The sequence below is a fragment of the Anabrus simplex genome, chromosome 9 (genome assembly GCF_040414725.1).
Source record: "Anabrus simplex isolate iqAnaSimp1 chromosome 9, ASM4041472v1, whole genome shotgun sequence".
Classification (NCBI taxonomy): domain Eukaryota; kingdom Metazoa; phylum Arthropoda; class Insecta; order Orthoptera; family Tettigoniidae; genus Anabrus; species Anabrus simplex.
The window spans coordinates 11,162,697-11,183,404 of NC_090273.1; the positions used below are offsets into that span (position 1 = coordinate 11,162,697).

General features: G+C 41.7%; 1 protein-coding gene across 2 annotated transcripts in view; it reads right to left on the reverse strand.

Annotated features, from left to right (window-relative positions):
* Nucleotides 1–20,708, reverse strand: part of klhl10 (kelch-like protein 10) — a 91,460-nt gene that overhangs the window by 57,874 nt on the left and 12,878 nt on the right. For both annotated transcript variants that reach the window (XM_067153651.2, XM_067153652.2), the window contains exons 3-4: nucleotides 3,111–3,390; nucleotides 2,282–2,518 (exon numbers count right to left, since the gene is read on the reverse strand). In XM_067153651.2, the coding sequence (XP_067009752.1) occupies nucleotides 2,282–2,518; nucleotides 3,111–3,390 (517 nt within the window). The remainder of the gene's footprint in view (nucleotides 1–2,281; nucleotides 2,519–3,110; nucleotides 3,391–20,708) is intronic.

Here is a 20,708-nt window from a genome sequence, read left to right on the forward strand (position 1 = left end):
ACTAAGTTAGAGTCGGAGAATTGGTAAATAGGATATAAGACAGCTGTAGAGGTGGATGTCACGAAGAATGTGGACAGAAAAGAAAAGATACATCAAGTTTTAAAGCAGACTGGAGAAGAGATAATTAATGAACATTATGAAAAAGGTTATTCTCGTAAGATTGGAATATAACCGAGGGAATTGGAAAGAGAGTACAATAAATGAATTGTTTTGCGAGAGTGTGAGCGATATACCATGTGCAGAGGTACGACATGAGAGTATAGTTCAAGCGGTCGATATGGTGGTGATGGTGTAGTGGTGCTTATTGTATAAAAGGAAGTACAACCCGGCAACCATCCTCTATATACTACTAATCAGGAGGGAAAAAGAAAGAAGGTATCAGCTAGGAGACCCGTGGTTTCCAAGTTGAGCGCCCCTGGACACTCTTTAAGTAGCTTCTGGCATGCGATACCATGGATATATTCTATACTTCTCCCACCCACACGGGGAGCGACCGATATCAAATTCTGAAGAGGTATTATAGAGAAAACAAGAAGAGATATAATTAGAAATGAAGAGGTTAAAAAAAGGGATTGGGGTTGTAAAACTACAAGACAGAATATAAACAAGCAAGATAGAATGGCGTGGACACATGATACGATAGAGTATGGCTGCCCAGTTGTGCTTCCTCTTAATAAAATCACCGCCACCATGAGACAGGACTCAAAAGCAGTGGATGGATACAGTGGAAGAGAGAATAGATAAGAGCAGAAAAAAGAAGAAATACATTGCATGGAGAGAAATCGGAACACCTACAAAGACTATGTCTACACCATACGCCACCTGAGAGATAGTAGATGTATTGATAAAAGCTTAAACGCGGTGTAATGGCAACTGCGATTACACACTGCCATGATGTTCCATGCAGAGCAAGTAGACACGCACTCGTGTTTCGTACCACCAACTGAGCGAGTTTGAAAGGGGTAAAATTGTGACCTTTCTAGAGGCGGATAGTCCTTCCAAAGAATTTCCACACAAGTTTGACGTGCCGCGTCGGTTGTGCAGCGATTCTGGTAACAGTGGACAAGTGAACAGTCTCACGAGGCAGCACAGAAGCCAACCAAGATGGTCGTATTATGAGGGCAACAGCTGACCCGAGAAGTGCTGCGAACCGGTTACTGGTTACGAACACGCACAGCTCTAGGCCGTCAGCATCGACATGCACGACTTGGTTGGTGTCGCCAGAGGATCACCTAGAGGATGGAACAGCGCCTGTATACGTACGCGCATACGATGTAGACCTGGTGGGCGCCTTCTTGTAGAGTGCACTCTGTTCTCACCCCAGACCTTATGGTTTGTGGAGTGTTGTTACAACACTCTCATTCATCTTTTGTGTCTGTGAATGGATCGTAGACCAGTGTTCCGTACGTGCAGAATGTTTTTCGACCCGTTTTTCTGCCGTTCTTACAAAACAACGTTCAATCAATGCGTATGCACGACGTACAACACCTTCCCTGGCCAACACGATCATCGGATGTATCTTCAATCGAGTTTATGTGGGAGATGATTGGACGACAAGTGACTCGTACAACTCATCCACCCACAACTCTTACAGAGTTTTGCGAATAATGTGTCCCAAGACATACTTGCCACCTGTATGATCGGCTGCAAGTCAGAGTCAATGCTTGTTTTGACGCCTCTGGAGGTTACACCGCGTACTAGTATGGGTGTTTCAACATGGGTCTACACGTGGTACCTTGGGTCAGCTTGAGCTATTCATCTGAAAATATAGTCATTTCATGAAATCCATGTGTATTGTTCCTACAATAGTAACCTCCCAAAAAGCGTCCTATTTTTCCGGTGATATATTAGAATCAAGAGATTGATGGAGACGATGGAGATCTTCAATCGAAAAATAAATTTTCAGACCTTAAAACTGTAACAAAGATATTGTACATATTAAGTACAAAAATTCAGTGACGATTGCGTCCAGCTAAAATGCGACGTATGAAACTTCATGCCATAACAATATTAAAATATAACTGGAAACTTAAATTTGTAGGTGATTCTTTAAGGCATGAAAGAAATTTCAGAAGGAAAGATTCAGGGAAGAAAGGGGGAGGGAGGAACCTGAGAGATATAAAATCCTGAAAGATATTAAAAGCCGGATGAGTTCTGGAAGGTATGTGGATCTGAAGATATGAACCTCCGATTGTAGTGTAGGATATAGTTGTAGGGAATAACTGAATTTAGTGGTGTAGTTATTGGGTAAACAATCAAGACTGGTACAGAGGGAACCAACCTTAACCCACCGATCTGCACGGGTGTCATAGGTCTCCATGAAGTTCGTAGGACTGCCGCCGCTCCACCCTCCGATGGCGAAGAGGATCTCATGTGGTACCCGAGGTCGAGCTATCTCTGGAGTGGGCACTTCGCCATCCTTCTGAGTGATCATTTCCAGGTCGTAGAGAAACTTGAGCGTCTCGATGATGACTGGTCGACACGCTTCATTTCCCGCCACGTACGGGTGGTCCTTAACCTACAAACAGAGTTGAGTATTTTATCATGAAAACTTCCTCTAAATTATATTTTTTAATTTATAAGTTTCGTGATTGTGTAATTCTCTAGGCGAGAAAAGAGTTTGAGACCTCGCTAAATTTTTATCCTGTTCCTACAAGTATATTTTAGTTCTACCTAACTGAGGTGGGTCTGGCTGTACAGGTATATAGTTGACTTTACCCCTTATTCGTAAACCGGAAATACCCTACTTAGACCAAAGGGGAGAAAAATAAGGTTGAAGTTCGCTGTGGAAGTGTTAATTAACTCTCCTCTTACTCACAAGGGAAACCTGTCTCGAAACCGTGGTAACATCACCAGTGTACTACGAGAAGACCACTGCAAGGTCCCAGAAATAAATCCCTGAATTACATATAGGAAGCAATAGGAAAGTGAGCACAAGCCAGCGGTGAAGCGAGGAGAAGAAAACCGGCAGTCAAGTGAACTTCTCGCCGCGTTACCGTCTGGCCACGAAGGGTTTCAGCTTCGTTCTCAGGGTCTTGCAGGGGAAACAGCTCTCTTTTCACGTGCGGTCTTCCCGTAGCACATTGGTTATGTCAGAGTGTGGCACTTACGTTCTCGAGAAAGAACTGTGTGTCCAGAAGTCCTAGTCTGATGTTCTTCATGAGATCGACGATGTGCATCTTGCGGTTTTCAGGGTCGTGGTTGATCCACCGCAGCACACAGTCCCAGACCACCTCTTCGCTCTTAACGTTCAGCTCGTCGGCTTCCACGAGGCTGCGCAGTTCTTCCAGAGAGAGGTTCAGCAGTTCGTCGCTGTCCTGAGCGACCTGAACGAAATGACGCATCACGTAGCGGCGGGCATCGGCCTCTAGCCTCGAGCAAAAGTACCTCCTGCAACAGAAATACGTATTGTAACTACTTGTGCAATTCTCAATCATCCACTCACATTTTCAGTGCAAATTGCCTGTCTTTATTAAGAAAACGTTAAAATTTCGATACATGTTTCGTCCGTTAACAGGACATCTTCAATCGAAAAATAAATGCACAGACCTTAAAATTGTAACAAGGATATTGAACATATTAAGTAAAAAAAAAAAATTCAATGACGATTGCGTCCAGCTAAAATGCGACGTATGAAACGTCATGTCATAACAATACTAAAATATCACTGAATTTAAAATAGCACACAGACATCGTCATCATACAGACAGACTCACCTAAGATTTCGCATTTTAGCTGGACGCAATCGTCATTTAATTTTTATAGTTCAATATCCTTGCTACAATTTTAAGGTCTGTACATTTTTTTTCGACTGAATATGTCCTGATAAAGGATGAAATATGTATCTAATTTTAATGTTGTCTTAATAAAGACAGGCATTTTGTGTTGAAAAGGTGGAGTGTATGATTAAGAATTACAAGATTGCATACCGTATATCAAGAGCTACATTCAAATGTCAAAATCTTCATAACCATTGATGGTTAGGATCTCCTAATTCTTCCCAAGTACTGGTCTTCTGCTTATACCTGTCCCTGAAATGTCCAAGAAAGAAAGTATGAACTGGAAGTTGAATTAAACTTGAAGACATTTCTGAGAAAGGGAAAAAGATTGAGGCTTAATGGTAGAGAGAAATCGTCACCCCGAACACCGACCGATACTCTTTCCGAACAGTAGTCCTATATTGTCAGATGTGAGAAGAAATTTGAAAGAGCAGTATGTCGTAACGTCCTGAAGAATGAAAATAAATGTGAGATTTATTGATTTACGTACAGTTTTCTTCTTAAATCCTGCTGTTGTATGAAACTGAACTAGGTGAAAAGAAGGTTTAATTTAGATGTAAACGATATAGCGAAGTTTAGTACAGTACTTCTGCACAAATTGTAGACCCACTACCACCTGGATACAACACGTTTGTTAACGATAAACTCTAAAGGAGCACTCTTTCTATTTATACACTATTAATTATGTTTTAAAGTTAAAATACTTGTGTTACAGGTAAGAGCTTTGAGAATGCCGTGCTAATATGTTCGATGGTTCTTAATTATGGCGAAAACAATAGGTAAAGATGAAAGTTACTCAAAAAGAACAGCAAACGTATGACTGAGCGAGACATTTACAAATATTTCTCTTGAAGTAGTGGAGATAATTTCAGATTAAATAGGAAAAGATATTCTGTAAAGAAAAATATAAACTGAAAATGACATTTTTGGACTCATAAAGTTGGATCTCCTTCTTAATAGGCTAATTTTCGTTTTTCTAATTATTTCATGAAAACACAGAGAATCAATCTTTAATGACATCTCTTGAACACTCCTGTAGGATATTATTCATCCGTCGTAGTTAAATACACTGGTAGACTACGAGCTTGTTAAACACATGTAGCAGGCTACCTGGTTATGGATTTACACACACAACAGCGTTTTCATAACGATAATGTACAACTGAGTTCTCCAGTGGATTGATTTACACAGCATGAAATGTTTCATTAATTGAATTTAACGCTCTGTTCCCTGGTGTACAGCCCAGTTCTCTGTAAATAGAACCCACTGTCTCCCGAATGCAAACTCACAGCCGCGCGCTCCTAAACACACGGCCAACTCGCCTGGTCCACCTTCTTCTAAAAGTTAGTCATTCACTCTAATATGCACATAAATACCAATATCACTGAATAGATGAAATTAAATCAACGTTGTGTTTGTTTGGTAGCAACATAACATGAATAAATTAAAAAGGATAAAGGTACATTCGAAAGGGGAGAATGGTCATGAAAATAATGTTAGTCTTTATCCGACATCTACTTAATGATGGGAGTATTCGAGATCAAAATGGAAAATAATTGGATTTTTGTAAAGTTCTCGGTGAAAAATGAAATGGCATATGGCTTTTAGTGCCGGGAGTATCCGAGGACAAGTCCGGCTTGCCAGGTGCAGTTCTTTTGGTTTGACTCCCGTAGGCGACCTGCGCGTCATGATGAGGATGAAATGGTGATGAAGACGACACATACACCGAGACCGCGTGCCAGCGAAATTAACCAATGATGGTTAAAATTCCCGACCCGACGGGAATCGAACCCGGGACCCCTATGACTAAAGGCCAGCACGCTAATAATTTAGCCATGGAGCTGAACAAAGTTCTCAGTACATCTCAAATTCTGGAAAAAGTATTCAAATACCTCCGGTGAAAATATTCCCTGACCAGTTCTCAGCCGTTGTCCTTGAAAAGTTCTGAATACTTGAATCGAAAACGGGGAGTTCTGAGAAGATGATACAGGACTACGCCTGTACGTGGTTTCATTTTGCACTCCGCAGTCAGTATTTTCATTGACGAAACCCGCCACACTAACGTACTGCGAGGTAGATTTATTAGCCGTGGCGGATCCAGATCATATTTTGGGGGAGGGGATGATCAAAGATCATATAATTTTTTCCACAAACGTTTTCACTATGAATAAGTTAGCATGTTATTTCGTTTAGAAAGGACAAATTTTTCATAAAATGAAATTCAGAAGAGGTATCTGGTCTGTGTTTATTTCTCCCAAAGGAGCAGGTCCCTTTTGACCTCATGTATAGAATCTGACGAATCATGTTCATCCACAGACGCAGCTTCCGTAGCACGCCCCGTGTTACAAGATCATATTTATATACAGAAAATAACTTTCTCTGTTTTTTAACATTACGTGACATAGAATGGGAGCCAGGGTCCGATGCCTCCGTCTTAATTCGGACCTGATTATTAGATTCTGTTTTTCTATGTTTCCTAATTTAATAATATAAAGGACATTGGAAACAAAGGTCAACGCGACAACGAAATCCATACGGTTGTTTTTTGGTTATTTTAGAAAGTTTCTTTAAGTCTTGACCCCGAATAAATAATTTCGCTATGCTGCCGATGTACCGCATCTTCTCGTAAATATGAAAACAGTTATTTAACTTTTATAACTTGGGATGACTGTTTGAAAATGTCTGATTATTTGACTACGTCTGATTGCTTTTAAATATTATCTAACACTTCAGTTGACTTTGTAAGGCATTGTGAGAGAGCAAGTGATAAATAGTGGCCATGAGGAAAAAACATTGCAGCTTTAAATAAGTTCAAGTGGAAGTAATATCAGTGAGTTTTCTTCATAAGACGTCTTGTCTTTCACTTTGGGAAAACAACGTAAGTCAGCGTAAAATCATTACTCGAGTTATAGAGATGATATCTTACCATTCGAGAACATCCATTGGCATAGGCTTTTGGGGGAGGGGCAAGTATCATATTCCAATTAAACTTTTTCACGAACTTTTCCACTATAAATAAATCGAGAACATCAAATTCTTAAAAATGTCAACACGTTGTGTTCGATTGTAGAATATGTCCGTCACTACGATCTACCAGTGAACGTGGAACTAAAACAGAAACAGTAAATGCGATTTCTGTAAGCACATAACCAAGATCTCACTTCATGTTCGGTATACATCGCTCTCCTTACCCACTCGCGATATTAGCGAGTATTCATCGATGTTGGGATGAACGTTTACCTGTAACTGCTTCATAATTCCAGGTCTAATACGCAATTTCCCAGACTAAGTAACGAATAGTTGTGTTGATGTTGGCATGACTTAATTTTCATTCTCGATAGTTTTTACTTCTTACGTCTGCAAATGTTGTTAGCAATAAATATGATACTGACTAATGTGAACACACCAAAAATGTCACAGAGCAGAACAGCAGTAAACTATATTCTTACTTTTGAGGAACTTCTGTAGGTTCATCTGTTGATCCGAACATGATGACCGGAAGTTCTAAGAAACAATAGAGACACTTAATACAGGTCATAGAGATATTCTCTCTTCTCTTTGCTTGGCTTTATCATCGTCACACCAGATGGCATCAGTATCTGATGGCATGTGTGAATCTCCTTGTCTTCCCAGGTTGAGCTCTCAAACTGTAATGTAAGAGTTTCGAGAAGAATTCCGAAAGAAGCTCAAACTCTCACTGCAGGCAAATTAACACAGTTGACTGAGAATTATGTTCCATACTATTCTTTGAGAAGCTCGAAACATATTTTATTTTTATTCTTGCGTACAGCTCTGCGAGTCCCTAGAAAATCAGATAGGATGGATGTACTGTTATTTTAAATGTATCTCCAATCCTTGCCCCGTTTCTCTACGGGGTCGGGTATGGAGTGAGGTGAATCTTCGTGGCGAATTTTTACGACCGGATGACCTTCCTGGCGTCAGCCTCATCACAAGAGTAAGTGAGATGAAATGGATGCGTGATATGACAGGAGGGAGAGTGCGAAACCCAGTGCCGGCATATAGCCTATTCCTGTCGAATAGCCCCAGAAAGTCTGCTTGATGCTTAATGTCTCCATTCGACAGACGAATCACTGCATATGAACACTGCGGAGAGGTTTGGAAATTAACCGAGGCCTTTGGAACGCAATCCAATGATTTAAAATTCTACAGCCCCAGCCGGCCAACATTCGGAACTTGAACTGGCTAACCACGCTGTCAGACCAGGTGGGGTCGCCACGGAACGACGTATTCATCTTGACTTTTGATAACTTGGTGAGGTTTTCTTCTCTCACCCCCATATCATGGGATACCTTATGTTACAACCTTCAAAAATTGTTTAACTGAACTAGTATTTTACCGTAGAACTGGCATAGCCTACGCAACATCAAACACACTTACGAATTATTCAAGATGGCGACTGTTTAGGTATCGATATTCACCGCTTCCTTCATAGCTGAGCCATTCATACAGACTGTTTCAGGAGGAGACAGGTTCGAGTAAAGAAGAGTAAGTACAACCGTACAGAGACAAACAAATGACTTATTCATGTATTGATTGACGTACAAACCATACTCTATTCAATTTTTGTCTTTGAGGATGGGTGCAAAATGAAGTCTACAGAAGATAGGTAAACACAACAGACGAATTTATCACTCGCATTCTTCCCTTATAGACGACGTCCGGCAAACTACGTGTACTAGCACCTAGAAGTTCAGCGAAGTCGGTAATGGGATTTTTGAACAGACAGGCCAATTGCGAACTCTTCAAAAGAACTTAAATGTGTGCATCCGTAAGTCATTTATGTAGAAGTGTTGTGCATTATGTAAGGTTTTCGAATCAATGCAAGGCTGTTCTTGTGCTAGCCGCAGAAACACCAATGCACAATGGACACGTGTCTATATGACCGTTTAAATGTTTATTATTTTTCCTCAAACACTCTGCAGTCTTGCGTTCGATTCTTTTTAACTGTGCTGGTTAAAAGTTACCAAATTCAAAACTTAATTAATTCATTCGTTCATACAGCCACTTGACTGGTTTACTTTCCAGTTGTCAGGACAGTGGGCCATCTCTTTTAACTACCATTTCTTGCTTCAGTTGGTCAATGAAAGTGTGCCGTTGCTTGCTTCTTGCCCTCCAGTCTTCCTGACCTCCGTGACGCAGCGTGTGCCCGATCCAGGCCAGCCCAAGGCAGTACTTTTCCTTCACCAACTCGATTGAATACCTCCGCATTTGTGAGTCGATCTGTCCAAGACGTCTCGAAATCCACATTTCAAATGCTTGGATATGATTAGTCAAGTTAGCAGTCAGCGTCCACGTTTCTCCCCAGTATAACTCCAATATCTTAACAAATCGCTACCTGTTGGTTAGCATTTTATGGTATCTGTAGAACATTGCTCTTGCCATTCTTCGGTTAGTATTCCTCCTAAGTATTTAAACGAATATACCTGTTCAAGAGCCACACATCAATAGAAATGTTGACACCTTTCCTTCATTTACTTACCGACATAACTTTGGTCTTTCTTATATTGATTTTCATCAAATATTTTTTCAGACATTTCGCATATGCGTAGTATCATCCTTTGGTGATTCTAGGGCTTCCTGCTAGTATTGTTCGATCACCTGCAAATTTCAGTGTGCGCACAACTCAACCCGCAACCTTTAGGCTCGTGTTTGTTCCTCCTAAGGCTCAATTGAGGAGAACTAGTGACATTAAGTATCCTTGGCGAACTCCCTTGCATATTCTTGCCGGTTCTAAATAGGTACCACCAAATCCGACTGTGCCTTTTGTCTTCTGTATAGATCAGTTACCAGTGCGATCTCTTTCCTTGGGTAACCGATCTTCTCCAAAAAAGAAAGGAAACAATGTACCCCACGCTACTTGGTCAAACGCTTTCTCATAATCGATAAAGTAGGCACACAAAGTAATGCTGAGGTTAATTAGTCGTTCTGCTAGGACCTGAAAACAACCGGCTGCAACTCGAGTTGACTTTTGCTTACGAAATTCAAACTGGGAATCGTCTAAATAATGATCTAATGATCTTTGTAACGGAATTATCAGAATCTCCAACAGTATTTAGATACATGTATGATGAGGCTTATTGTACGGTGATTGTTGCAATGCCTTTTCAAATTCTTTCCGGAGAATAGCATGCACATGATCAGAAGATATGGAATCAGCAATGCTTGCGTTATCATTATATAGTTCTTCAATATATTGCCTCCGTCGTTGTCGCTGCTCTCCTAAGTCCATCAGCAGTTCACCATTTTTCCCTATAAGTACACCTGAAGTTCTGGTCCTAGCGGACGTGAAGCTTTTAATCGTTGTGCAGGCTTCCTCTGTCCTGCCGTTTTTATTCCCCCACATCTTTACATTGTTCATCAAACCATTGACCCTTGGTTTTAAAAATATATTTCCGAAATTGGTAATTTTTATTTTATGTTACTTTCTTCTTCTTCTTCTTCTTCTTCTTCTTCTTCTTCTTCTTCTGCTTCTTCTTCTTCGTCTCCTTCTTCTTCGAGTTATGGCTTACTTGGGGCCACGTGCCAATTTCAATTCCTCAGTCTTTGATGTTTCTTCTTGCTTTCTTTCCAGTTCTCCATCATGTTACACTAACATATATTGGTCGATGCGTGCATGCAGATTATTTTTGTCCAGTTAATTATCGACCCTAATCACATGATCCTCGTTAGTTTGTAGATATGATACCTAAGAATAAGTTAATATATACCTCATGGTTTATAAGTTATTAGGGAAACGGGTTTGAAAAATGTAATTTACGGTTGTTTTCTCAAACATTGCACTAACACACTAACCTTTCATTGACTATTAAATGCAACATCTTACCTTTTAATTTATAACAACACAACTAATGCAGATATTGACAAATGATATCATCAGAATGCACTGCTGTGGTGGGGCTATAAATAGAGTGATCGTTTCAAAACCATACTTTTGAAGGATGGAGCATAAAGTAGGATGGAATATTCCGCACTGACACAAACTATTCTGAAAGTCTTGTTCCTGACAATCGCCGCCGACGTACTTGCGGAGATTTAGGAAAGAAGTGGTGGTGGTGGTGGTGGTGGTGGTGGTGGTGGTGGTGGTGGTGGTGGTGGTGGTGGTGGTGGTGGTGGTGGTGATAATTGTTCTAATTGTTCTGGGCAAACATTGTTTCTTAAGGTTTCAGGTCTGGTATAACAAACTGGAGGCTCAATGATACTTCAGGATGTGGTCGCCACACGACCTCCTAGTTAGTCAGTACCGTTATAACATTCTCCAACTCGTTATGCATTGGAATTTCAGAAAAATTCATCTCCTGAGACAACAACTCACGATCACAGTGCTAGTAAAATTGGCATTATGTTTGCTCGCAAAGCTGATATTCAAAGGCAAAGTTTAGGACAATCGGTAGAGGGGAAGCACAACGATACTTCGCGCTGCAAACCACAGCTTCTACAACGGAGATGAATTGACCTACCTTGGTGTAGAGATACACAGCAAAACGTTTGAAGAAGCGGAGATACTTAGCAGATTAAATTCGGTAGATAATAGGTTCCAGGCGCAAATAAATAATAGTACGTCCAGTGGTAACAAACGGAACTTTTGAAAACAAGGATCAACGTACGGAGGAGGAAGAATCATAACTAGGAGGTCCAAGAACTGTTTAAAGACACTGATATTGAGATAGACAGGGCGTATATGAGAATGTGAGTACCACGAGGACCAAAAACAGGAGGCTGCAATCAGGGCCGGAAGATAAGAGGAGGGTAATGCAGCAGACAAGTAAATGGCGGGAGTGTGAAGGTGAGACCAAGTAACAACTGGCGTACCAATGGGCACAGCAGTAAGTATCTTTCCAGACTTGAATGTTACTGGGATCTATTAAATCGGTCTGCCTTTGATCACGCAAGTTCATCAACACAGTATCGCCAGTGAAGAGCTAGCAAATTTCTTCAGGGTGTGGCTGATGGTACGCCAAGAAGGAGACAAGGCACTGGGATTACCGTGTAGCTGATGTTTTCCTTTATTATTATTTATTGCAGTTTTTTAAATACTAATATTTCCTTTAAAAATTATAATTAATGAAGAGGCTATTGAATTAGTCTTGAGGACTAAAGCATGCTTTTATCGACAAGAAAATACATGAAGCCTAGGATAGCTCCAATGATTTGCAGATTAAATCACCGCAGATACACTACCTGGGCCTGGATGTATGCACTCACTATGTTGGTATAAAGCCGATGTATCCTCTCCTGAGGCAAGCTGCCCTACAACTATTGTAACTGGTCTTTGATATCCTGGATACTGGCACTGGGACGAGCTGGTACCACACATGCTCTATCGGGGACAGATCTGGGGATCTTGCTGGCCATGGGAGTACCTCAACATTACGCAGACAGTTCATAAAGACAAGTGTTGTACTGCTGACACTGTCGCATGAGGATGCAGGATGTCCGTGACGTACCCTTGTTCCCTCAATCACTACTAGCCATGCCCTGAAGTCATATCCGATGGCTCCCTGCACCATGACGCCAGGAGTAACACTGCTGTGCCTGCTGGAAGTATGGGATCTCTCCCCAGGTAGCCGCCATACTCGCAGACGATGGACATCCGGGGTAGTGCAGAACCGCGATTCATCGCTGAATACAATGTCACGCCATTTGCTTCCCGATCACGGCACCACTCCAAACGCAGCCGTTTGTATTGTGGTGTTAGGGCAGCCTACGTCCGGCTGCTGCTAGTCTCCGACCAATGGAGCGAAATGACACAGAATGTTGCAGGGAGCCCATTGCTTGTTCCCGGATGGCAGGCGGAGGTGTGAAGGGGTTACGATGTGCTTGGCGATTCCCCCTTGTGGCCGTCAGACGTGGTCGACCGAAACCTTGACAACGAGTATGCCTGCCCTCACGGCCCCATGCAGTCCAGCATCGGGCCACTGTCACATCCGAATACCCCTTAAATCTGGATATTGCACGATTCCACCAGGTGACCAAACTCTGTCAGGTGCTGACGAGTACGCGACATCTCCGTGTCCTTCACAGTGATTAGTCAACATCTGACGCTGTTCACGCCTGGTAACAACACCCATGCACTCTGGTGGCCGTTCTACGTATCATAGAGAAATGCAACTCTAATTTATATTCCCACTGATGGTGTGTACATGAACAAAGTTACATTGAGATTCCACTATTTCCTCTGGGTGCTTCATTTTCTTTTGTCTGGTAGTGTACTGTACTTACCTACGTACCGTATACATGGACATTTTTGCTCATGCCCATCAGGAAACAGTCATTTGTATAACTGGGCCATTTGTTCTTTTTCATAGAGGATGGTTGCCTTGTTGTACTCACTTCCTCTCAAAACAACAATGTTGACCATCACTTTTCTTATTATTATTCTTCTTCTTCCGTTGCGACCTCTGTAGGATAACAGATAGCTCTCCATGGGTTGATCTTCCTCCTCTCCTCCCAGAATACCCCTCCTTCTCTCTAATTATTCCACTGATATTATAGCCTCTTCCCTTGTCTCCCTCAATGGTGATAGAGGATGGTTGCCTAGTTGTACTTCCTCTTAAAACAATAATCACCACCACCACCTCACTGGTGTTCTACCTTCTCCGGCACGTTGGTGAGGTCCCTTCTTCCTTGACCCCCATCTCAGTTCTTCCTTCCTGAGTTCGACAAGCCACTTGATGCCCGTCTTCCCTCTTATCCTGTCCGCTGTCTTCCATACACTTTTGGTCATTCTGGCGATGTTCATCGTAATGACGTGCCCCGAAAATCTTGCCCTTTTGAATGTGATTTATTCCGAGATCGTCTTCATGTTCCGGTACAGTTCGTTCCTACATCTTCACTCCGATCCTTCATTTAATGTTTTTGGTCTCAGTAATCTTTCTCGGAAGTTCCCTCTTCCTCCAGTTGTTCTGCCCTGTAACTTTCTAGCGTTTCTCGCCGCATTGTCTGACCTTCAGTGTCCCTCTGCGGAACAGTGGTAGAGGAAGTCGGATTTTTGAAAGGCCATTCGACTCTCGATGTCGTACAACGTCGACATGTAAAAGATTTCCGGTGTCAAATTTGGGGTTTATCTGAAAAACTAAATCAAAATACATCTGTAGAGATATCTCTCTTACTCTGTCATCTGGTAGAGTAAATTAGAACGTCAAAACTGACGAGTAGGCAACCTAGATGGCATAAATTTAAAACGTCTGACCACAGTAGCTGGGGTATATTATTATTATTATATACGTCCAATATAAATGGTGTTTGTGAATTATCAGCAATAGTTTTTGTTTTGGCTTCACGTCGCACCAACACAGACAGTCTAGGATTGAGAAGAAAACGACAGAAGCGTTCACTAAGGTACAGCTCCAGCATTTGCCCCATGTGAAAACGGGAAAACAGAGAACGTCTTATTCAGGTCTACCGACATAGGATGCCAATCCACCATCTCCCGAATGTAAGCTAACAGCTACACTGTCCAAACTACGCAGCCAATTTGGTGCATTTGTCTCTCTTGAAACTGCCATGTATATTTTAAACAAACTTCATTGTCATTCCATTTCATAAATTTTATATGAATACGCCGACAAAGAGTAAGCCAACACTGATTCCCTATGCATATCCGACACAGATGCTAAATGTAATCAACATGCATATACAACTTTTACGAACTCGCTAACATTCACGATCATTAATTACTCACATGATATCATATACACAGATACTCGCATGTATTCTCATTTATCCGAATGACCGTTGAAATTTGCACAATATTCCCTTCCCAACTTTCTCCAGACTTAGGACTGGCTGTCTACGAGCTACAGGTGTGGTTAAAAATATTGTGCAATAATTTATTTCTGTATCATTAAGAACACATCTAAGCATTCGGATAAATGTCTTAATAAAATGCTGTATAGCATTTAAAGGGCCGCAGTTAAATGAAGGAGTACTACGTTCCTGAAGCATTTCTGGGTAATGTATTCAATTTTAGATAGGTTCGAGTATCGCAGAATGAAAATAATGAAATGTAGTGATAGATGGAGTAACTTGTGGGCTATGCTCAGACTATTCCTTCTAACGTCGTAACTGAGTAGGGAAGAGTGTTTCGGGCCACAAAAGTTCAGTAGCTTGATCAATGTATTGAACCATTCTGTTCATGACCCATTAGATATGATCTGCATGTAATTATAGTATGCAGATGAGACCACACATGAATGATGTAAGGCTTTATATTATTGTTCAATACCACCCAACATTGCGCGCTTTTTGAAGATATCAGAGAGTCAGCATTAGGGTGTAGTTCCCAGGATGAACAATAAGAGAGACGAAGCCACGCCAACCACTTCACTTATAGCGTCTGATGCCAGCATCTCTATAAGAAATAGCGGGAGAATTTAGGCTGGAGTGAAATAAAACTCGACGGATATCTCTGCCCACAGGAGGAATATAGAGATTCTGAAACGATAGCAGGAATGGGCGCAATTTTCTGAGCAATTTGATATGCCACATGAAGATATTCATAATCTCTGTGAATTAATGAGTATTTATCTCAAGCACCGTGAGAGAATTTCTATTCCGTGAGAGGAGATCAAGTGGACCTCCCAGGGAGAATTACGCGTGCGTGGGTAAGTCACTTCAATAAATACTGAACGTTGGGGACGCGGAGGGCATTCTCTGTAAGCAACGCTGCCTGCGAGGTGTGCGTCGTGTATCAGAAGCTCACCGAGAGAAGAAACCCTTCAGCTTGTTGATTGACAATTAAGAGAGACTTCGTTGTCCGAGTGGCAAGTAAGTAGCAATTTTTTAAACGCATATTCGAATTTTGAACAGTGAATTGATTTAAATTATTTTCTTGTAAACATTTCTTTGCCACTATAACTCTACGGAGAGTTGAATATACGTATCGTAGTCTGAGGGTAACTTGTTCTAAGTCAGTGTAGGCTCGGAGTAACTGTTTCACTTCAATTGCTTTAGGATATTCTATGTCATACTGCAAGTTTATTTGTATGGGAAGTTCGCGTGCACTGTATCACTAATAGCAGTTCAAATGATAGGCAAGGTAGCTACAAGGAATGCGTTTGAAGGCAAGATAGGGACATATGCATCTAACTAATGATATATAATAACACGGTTATTTCCTTACAGTTGTCTAACATCAATAATTCGCCCGCCAGTGCTAATTCATCACGCCAGGTGCCGGCAGCACGAGCAGCTTAACGAGGACATCCTTCGCCGCAGAGAGACAACGATCCAGGACCTGTTGGCGGTAGGCATCACGTCCAGTCAAGACACCATAAGCAGCGAGGAGACGGCAATCAAGTTCGAATGTGCTGGGTTAGCAGGATCCATCCAGTCGTCGGTACGGGATTCCCGTCGAAGAACGAAGACCATCGTAATGTCGCCAAGCACGAACCCAGGACCACTGTTTTCGACCACCCGCACTAACATGGATCACTAAACTGATGTCCATCACGGAGGGCCGCTAAGTGTAACCACAGATGAAGGTCAGACAAATTCTTAATGTATAAGTATAGGACAGAATAGGTAGCTTCGCAAAACTTGTAAATAAAATTTAACGCCTGTAAGATGCATATATTTTTAAAAAATTGATGCCAGTCAGGCACTTGTAAATGTTATACTCGGGACAAATTTATACATGACTAAGGGTAGATTAGGGTTTGCTTGTTATATTATTGTATTGCAGTTTCATTTGTGTCTTAGTTTATGGGACATTGTCTTCGATTTGAGGAAGGGATGGTTATTAGAACATCCATTGAAGGACTTGCGCAGTCTATGAATTTGTATAGGTAGACCTTGTGTCTTAGGGCTTGTTTAGAAATGCATGAGGCATGTTTAGACTTAAGTTTCTGTTGGTTGTCAGCTGCAAAGCTGTAGGGTCCTTGTAATACTTCCTTTAACGCACCTCGGGACGTTGCACGGGGATCGATCCGCCATGTATTTACGCAGAAAGCATATCAGAGGCGAGAGGTATCTGTGTATTAAGCCTACGGACGATAAGAGGTAACAAAGCCCTAAATCGCGCAAATGATGCGAATAGAAGCATTGATGTGATATGGAATGGCTGAGAATGAGCCATGTGAATGGAAATGTGTGCGTGCAGGTAAATGCACGGATAAATAAAAGCACGAAGTCTCTAAGTCGAGCTCTATTTATGAATTAATTGGGGGTGCTGGGATTCGCACCAGGTATAATGAGAATATATGTGATAGTTTCACGTCTGCGATGTAAATGAGAGGGCATAACGTTTCGGTCCATTGGTTAGGGCTTATATTTATGAATATAGTCTCGAAGTTACCTCTCCCTCATCCCCTGGGAGGTCATAAATCACTTGAGGAATCCAAGATGGCGCTCAGCCCGCTGCACGTCCCCTGGCTTTGCCAAAAGAAGAAGTTTTCTGACGTCATTTGTTTGGGTGTAGCGTTCTCCTTGTCTGAGCTAATAAAGAGGTCACTGTCACCAACATGAAGTTTAACTTGATTTCAACCGGCTTTTAAAGGTGAAACAGACACACATTTGTTGTAACTTTATCACAGGAAGAGGGAGATTCCATACAATGTCCGTGCTTTGTAAATTGATTGTTTGTGTACTTTAATGCAATTTGAGATATCGCATGTCTTTCCAAGGAGTCGGGGGTTCGCGACTCCGACGTCATGCTGTGTGTGTGTTGCATGTCTAGTGTTAAGATCGCGTGAAATAAGGCATATTAAACACTTGCAGTGTCATTTGGTAAAAGTATTAAAACTATTTCAATCATTAGGCCTCCGCACATCGGTAAAACTTCCACGTGTTACCGCATTGTGTGTGAATATCCTTGTTACAACAAATGAATGAAAATATAGTCTAAAATGCTGTTGTTATTGTTATTGTTGTTATCAGGATCAATAGAATTGGAAAATTAACACAGTTGTTTTCGTTATTTATTTTCATAGGTATTGCAGTGCGAGTTAGTTCAAACAGTTTCAATATCAATGGAGTCACGAGAGTAACGCAACATTTATGTGAGATTATGAAAGTTAACAAATAAAAAGGAATATGTATATGAAACGAATCTGACTAGGCAGAAGTGTAGAAGGGTGCAGTGACCTGGAGTTGCTTCAATAAATAGACCACAATAATGAAAGGCAGAGAGAGGTCCTTACTGAAAGCCCTGCATCCATCATACCGCATGTTCTCAATATGTTACATCGCCCAAGCTTTTTCCTTTCTCATGCCAGAAACTCGGTTCATTCTCTGCATTTCAAACGTTAATTATATTGTGCACTTCTCTTACGTTAGAAATTCTACCAAATGATTGTTGTTCAAAATGTTAGAAGCCTGCATGTTACAGTAGCAAGCTATGAGATATTGCCAGAAGTCAGAATTCTGGCTTGCTCGCTGCAGATAACTGCTTCTTATAACGAACTTTTCACTGTTCTGTGGAATTTTTCACTTAATTTTAGTACCAGTTTTGGTCTGGATACTGTTCTACATAAAATGACAATTTCTTCTCCTGATATATTCCCGATCTCATAAGAACACATCACAACGATATTATATATAAATTTGACTCTCTCACCCAGACTCTCTATTTGTTCTGTGAATTTATAGAATTTTAATTTATCCAATCTATTTAAGACATCCAGGGTTCGACTCCATGGCTGAATGAACTACATTCTGACCTTTGATTCAGAGGGCTCAGGGTTCGATTCCCCGCCGGGCCGGGGATTTTAACTACGCGTTGTTAATTTATTAGGCTCGGGAACTGCGTGTCAGAGGAAGGGCAACTGGCCGTCAATATCAAGTGTCGATCTTATTGGCTAGGAAGAAGAAGACTTAAGACATCCTGGAATAACTTTTGAAGAGCAAATGGACCCAAAACTTGTTTGATAACGTTAGAAATTGAACCAAATGGGTATGGACAAACTCAGACAGTAGCTGGAAACTGCGTTAGGCCCAGTCTTGTGCAGCAAGAGAGCAAGACTGGCCCTTGTAAGCCATATCTCAGCAGAGTGAGTTGGTTGCTTCGAACCATACTGTCGGTTGCCGTGAAGATGCTGGGACGTACCTTAAGGCCCACTCCTAGTCCTTCCCTGTCGAATCGTCGTCATAAGACCTACCTGCGTTGGTGTGACGTAAACCAAATAGCATAGTACCGAGGGAAAGGATGTTCGCCGTACTGTGGGACTATGGGATTGAGGGTGAATTATTAAAAGCGATCAAAGGCATTTAAGTGAGAATTGATGGTAGAATGAGTTCTTTGTTCAACGTACTTACAGGGTTTAGACAAGGCTGTAATCCTTTACCTTTGTTGTACATAGTTTACATAGGATCACCTGCTGAAAGAAGTGGCAGGGCGGGATTCAGGTAGGTGAAAATGTAGCGAGTAGTCTGGCGTATGCTTAATGGCAGATCGTACCGAAAGCCTGCAGTCTAATACCTTGGAACTTGAAAATAGGTGCAACCAGTATGGTATGAAAATTAGCCTTTCCAAAATTAAAATTATGTCAGTAGGTGAGTAACCCAAGAGAACTGAATGTCAGGTTGGGCAGGAAGATCGTTTCAAGTATTTAGGATGTGTGTGGTAAGTGAGACTCAATCAAGCTGCAGTAAAGCTAATGCAGTGAGCTAGCTGTTGCGGTCAACAGTACTGTAAAAAGGAAGTCAGCTCCTATTTTTACATCGGTCTGTTTTCAGACCAACTTTGCTTCGGGAGTGAGAGCTGGGTGGACTCAGGATATTCCATTCATAAGTTACAAGTAACAGACATAAAAGTCGAGAGAATGATTGCTGGTAGAAAGAGATTGGAACAATGACAGGAGGGTATTGGGAATGAGGAGATAAAGGCTAAGCTATGAATGAACTCAATCGATGAAGCTGTGCGCACAAACCGACTTCGGTGGTGGAGAAGGATAGGTTACCTAGGAGAATAATGGACTCTGTTGTAAAGGGTAAGAGAAGTAGAGGAAGACCAAGACGACGATGTTTAGGCTCAGTTTCTAATGATTTAAAGAGGAGAGTTATAGAAATAAACGAGGCCACAGAACTAGTTACAAACAGAGGATTGTGGCGACGGCGGCGGTGGTGGTGATTTGTGTTTTAAGAGGAAGTTCAACTAGGTAATCATCCTCTCTGAACAAATTAGTGGAAAAGAAATTTAAAATAAAATAAAATTATTTATTCAACGAAGGAATTTGGAAACGCTATACAAAATAACACAAAAAGTATTGAATTAGGCCGAAAAATTATTAACGAATAAAAACGGAACGTGTGTTCCCTGAGTAACAGCACACTTGTAATTTACATACCCTTGATTAATCCACTTTCGCACATAAAGCGGATGACGAGATCAGCAGTAGTCGCGTCATCGGCTAGTATGCGTTCGGGTGTTCCCTGTAGGCGGAGGCTCCGTCTTAGGCCACAGAGAGCGGCGCACTATGTGAGGATCTGGGCCACGGTGAAGTCGGCACCTCAAGAATACAAGGGGGTCTTCCCTCTTTAGGAGATAATAGTGCGTAGATCGTCCATGGCCTATCCTCAGCCTACACAATACTATGGCCTCTTTCCGTGAAGGAGAGAAGGAGGACTGCCACACGGTGGTTGTCTTCTTAATTGCTCTCAGCTTGTTGGGAGTTCGGATAGCTAGCCACTCCGATTCCCAGAACGCCAAGATGGTTCGACGTCTACCACTGGTACGACACTGTTTCGCAATCGGAGCTCTGGTTCGGGTTGCACAAGCCGATGTCGACAGAAGTGTACAACTGAGGTTTTCGCCGCTGAAAATCGAAAACCATGTTGCAGGGCCCATCTGCCGACTCGGTTAATAGCTTGCTGTAGCTGTCTCTCAGCAAACGTCACCCTTCCGGAGCTGTAATATAGAACTAAGTCGTCTATATACAGCGATGTAACGACTGCGGGCTCATCAGCGGCAGC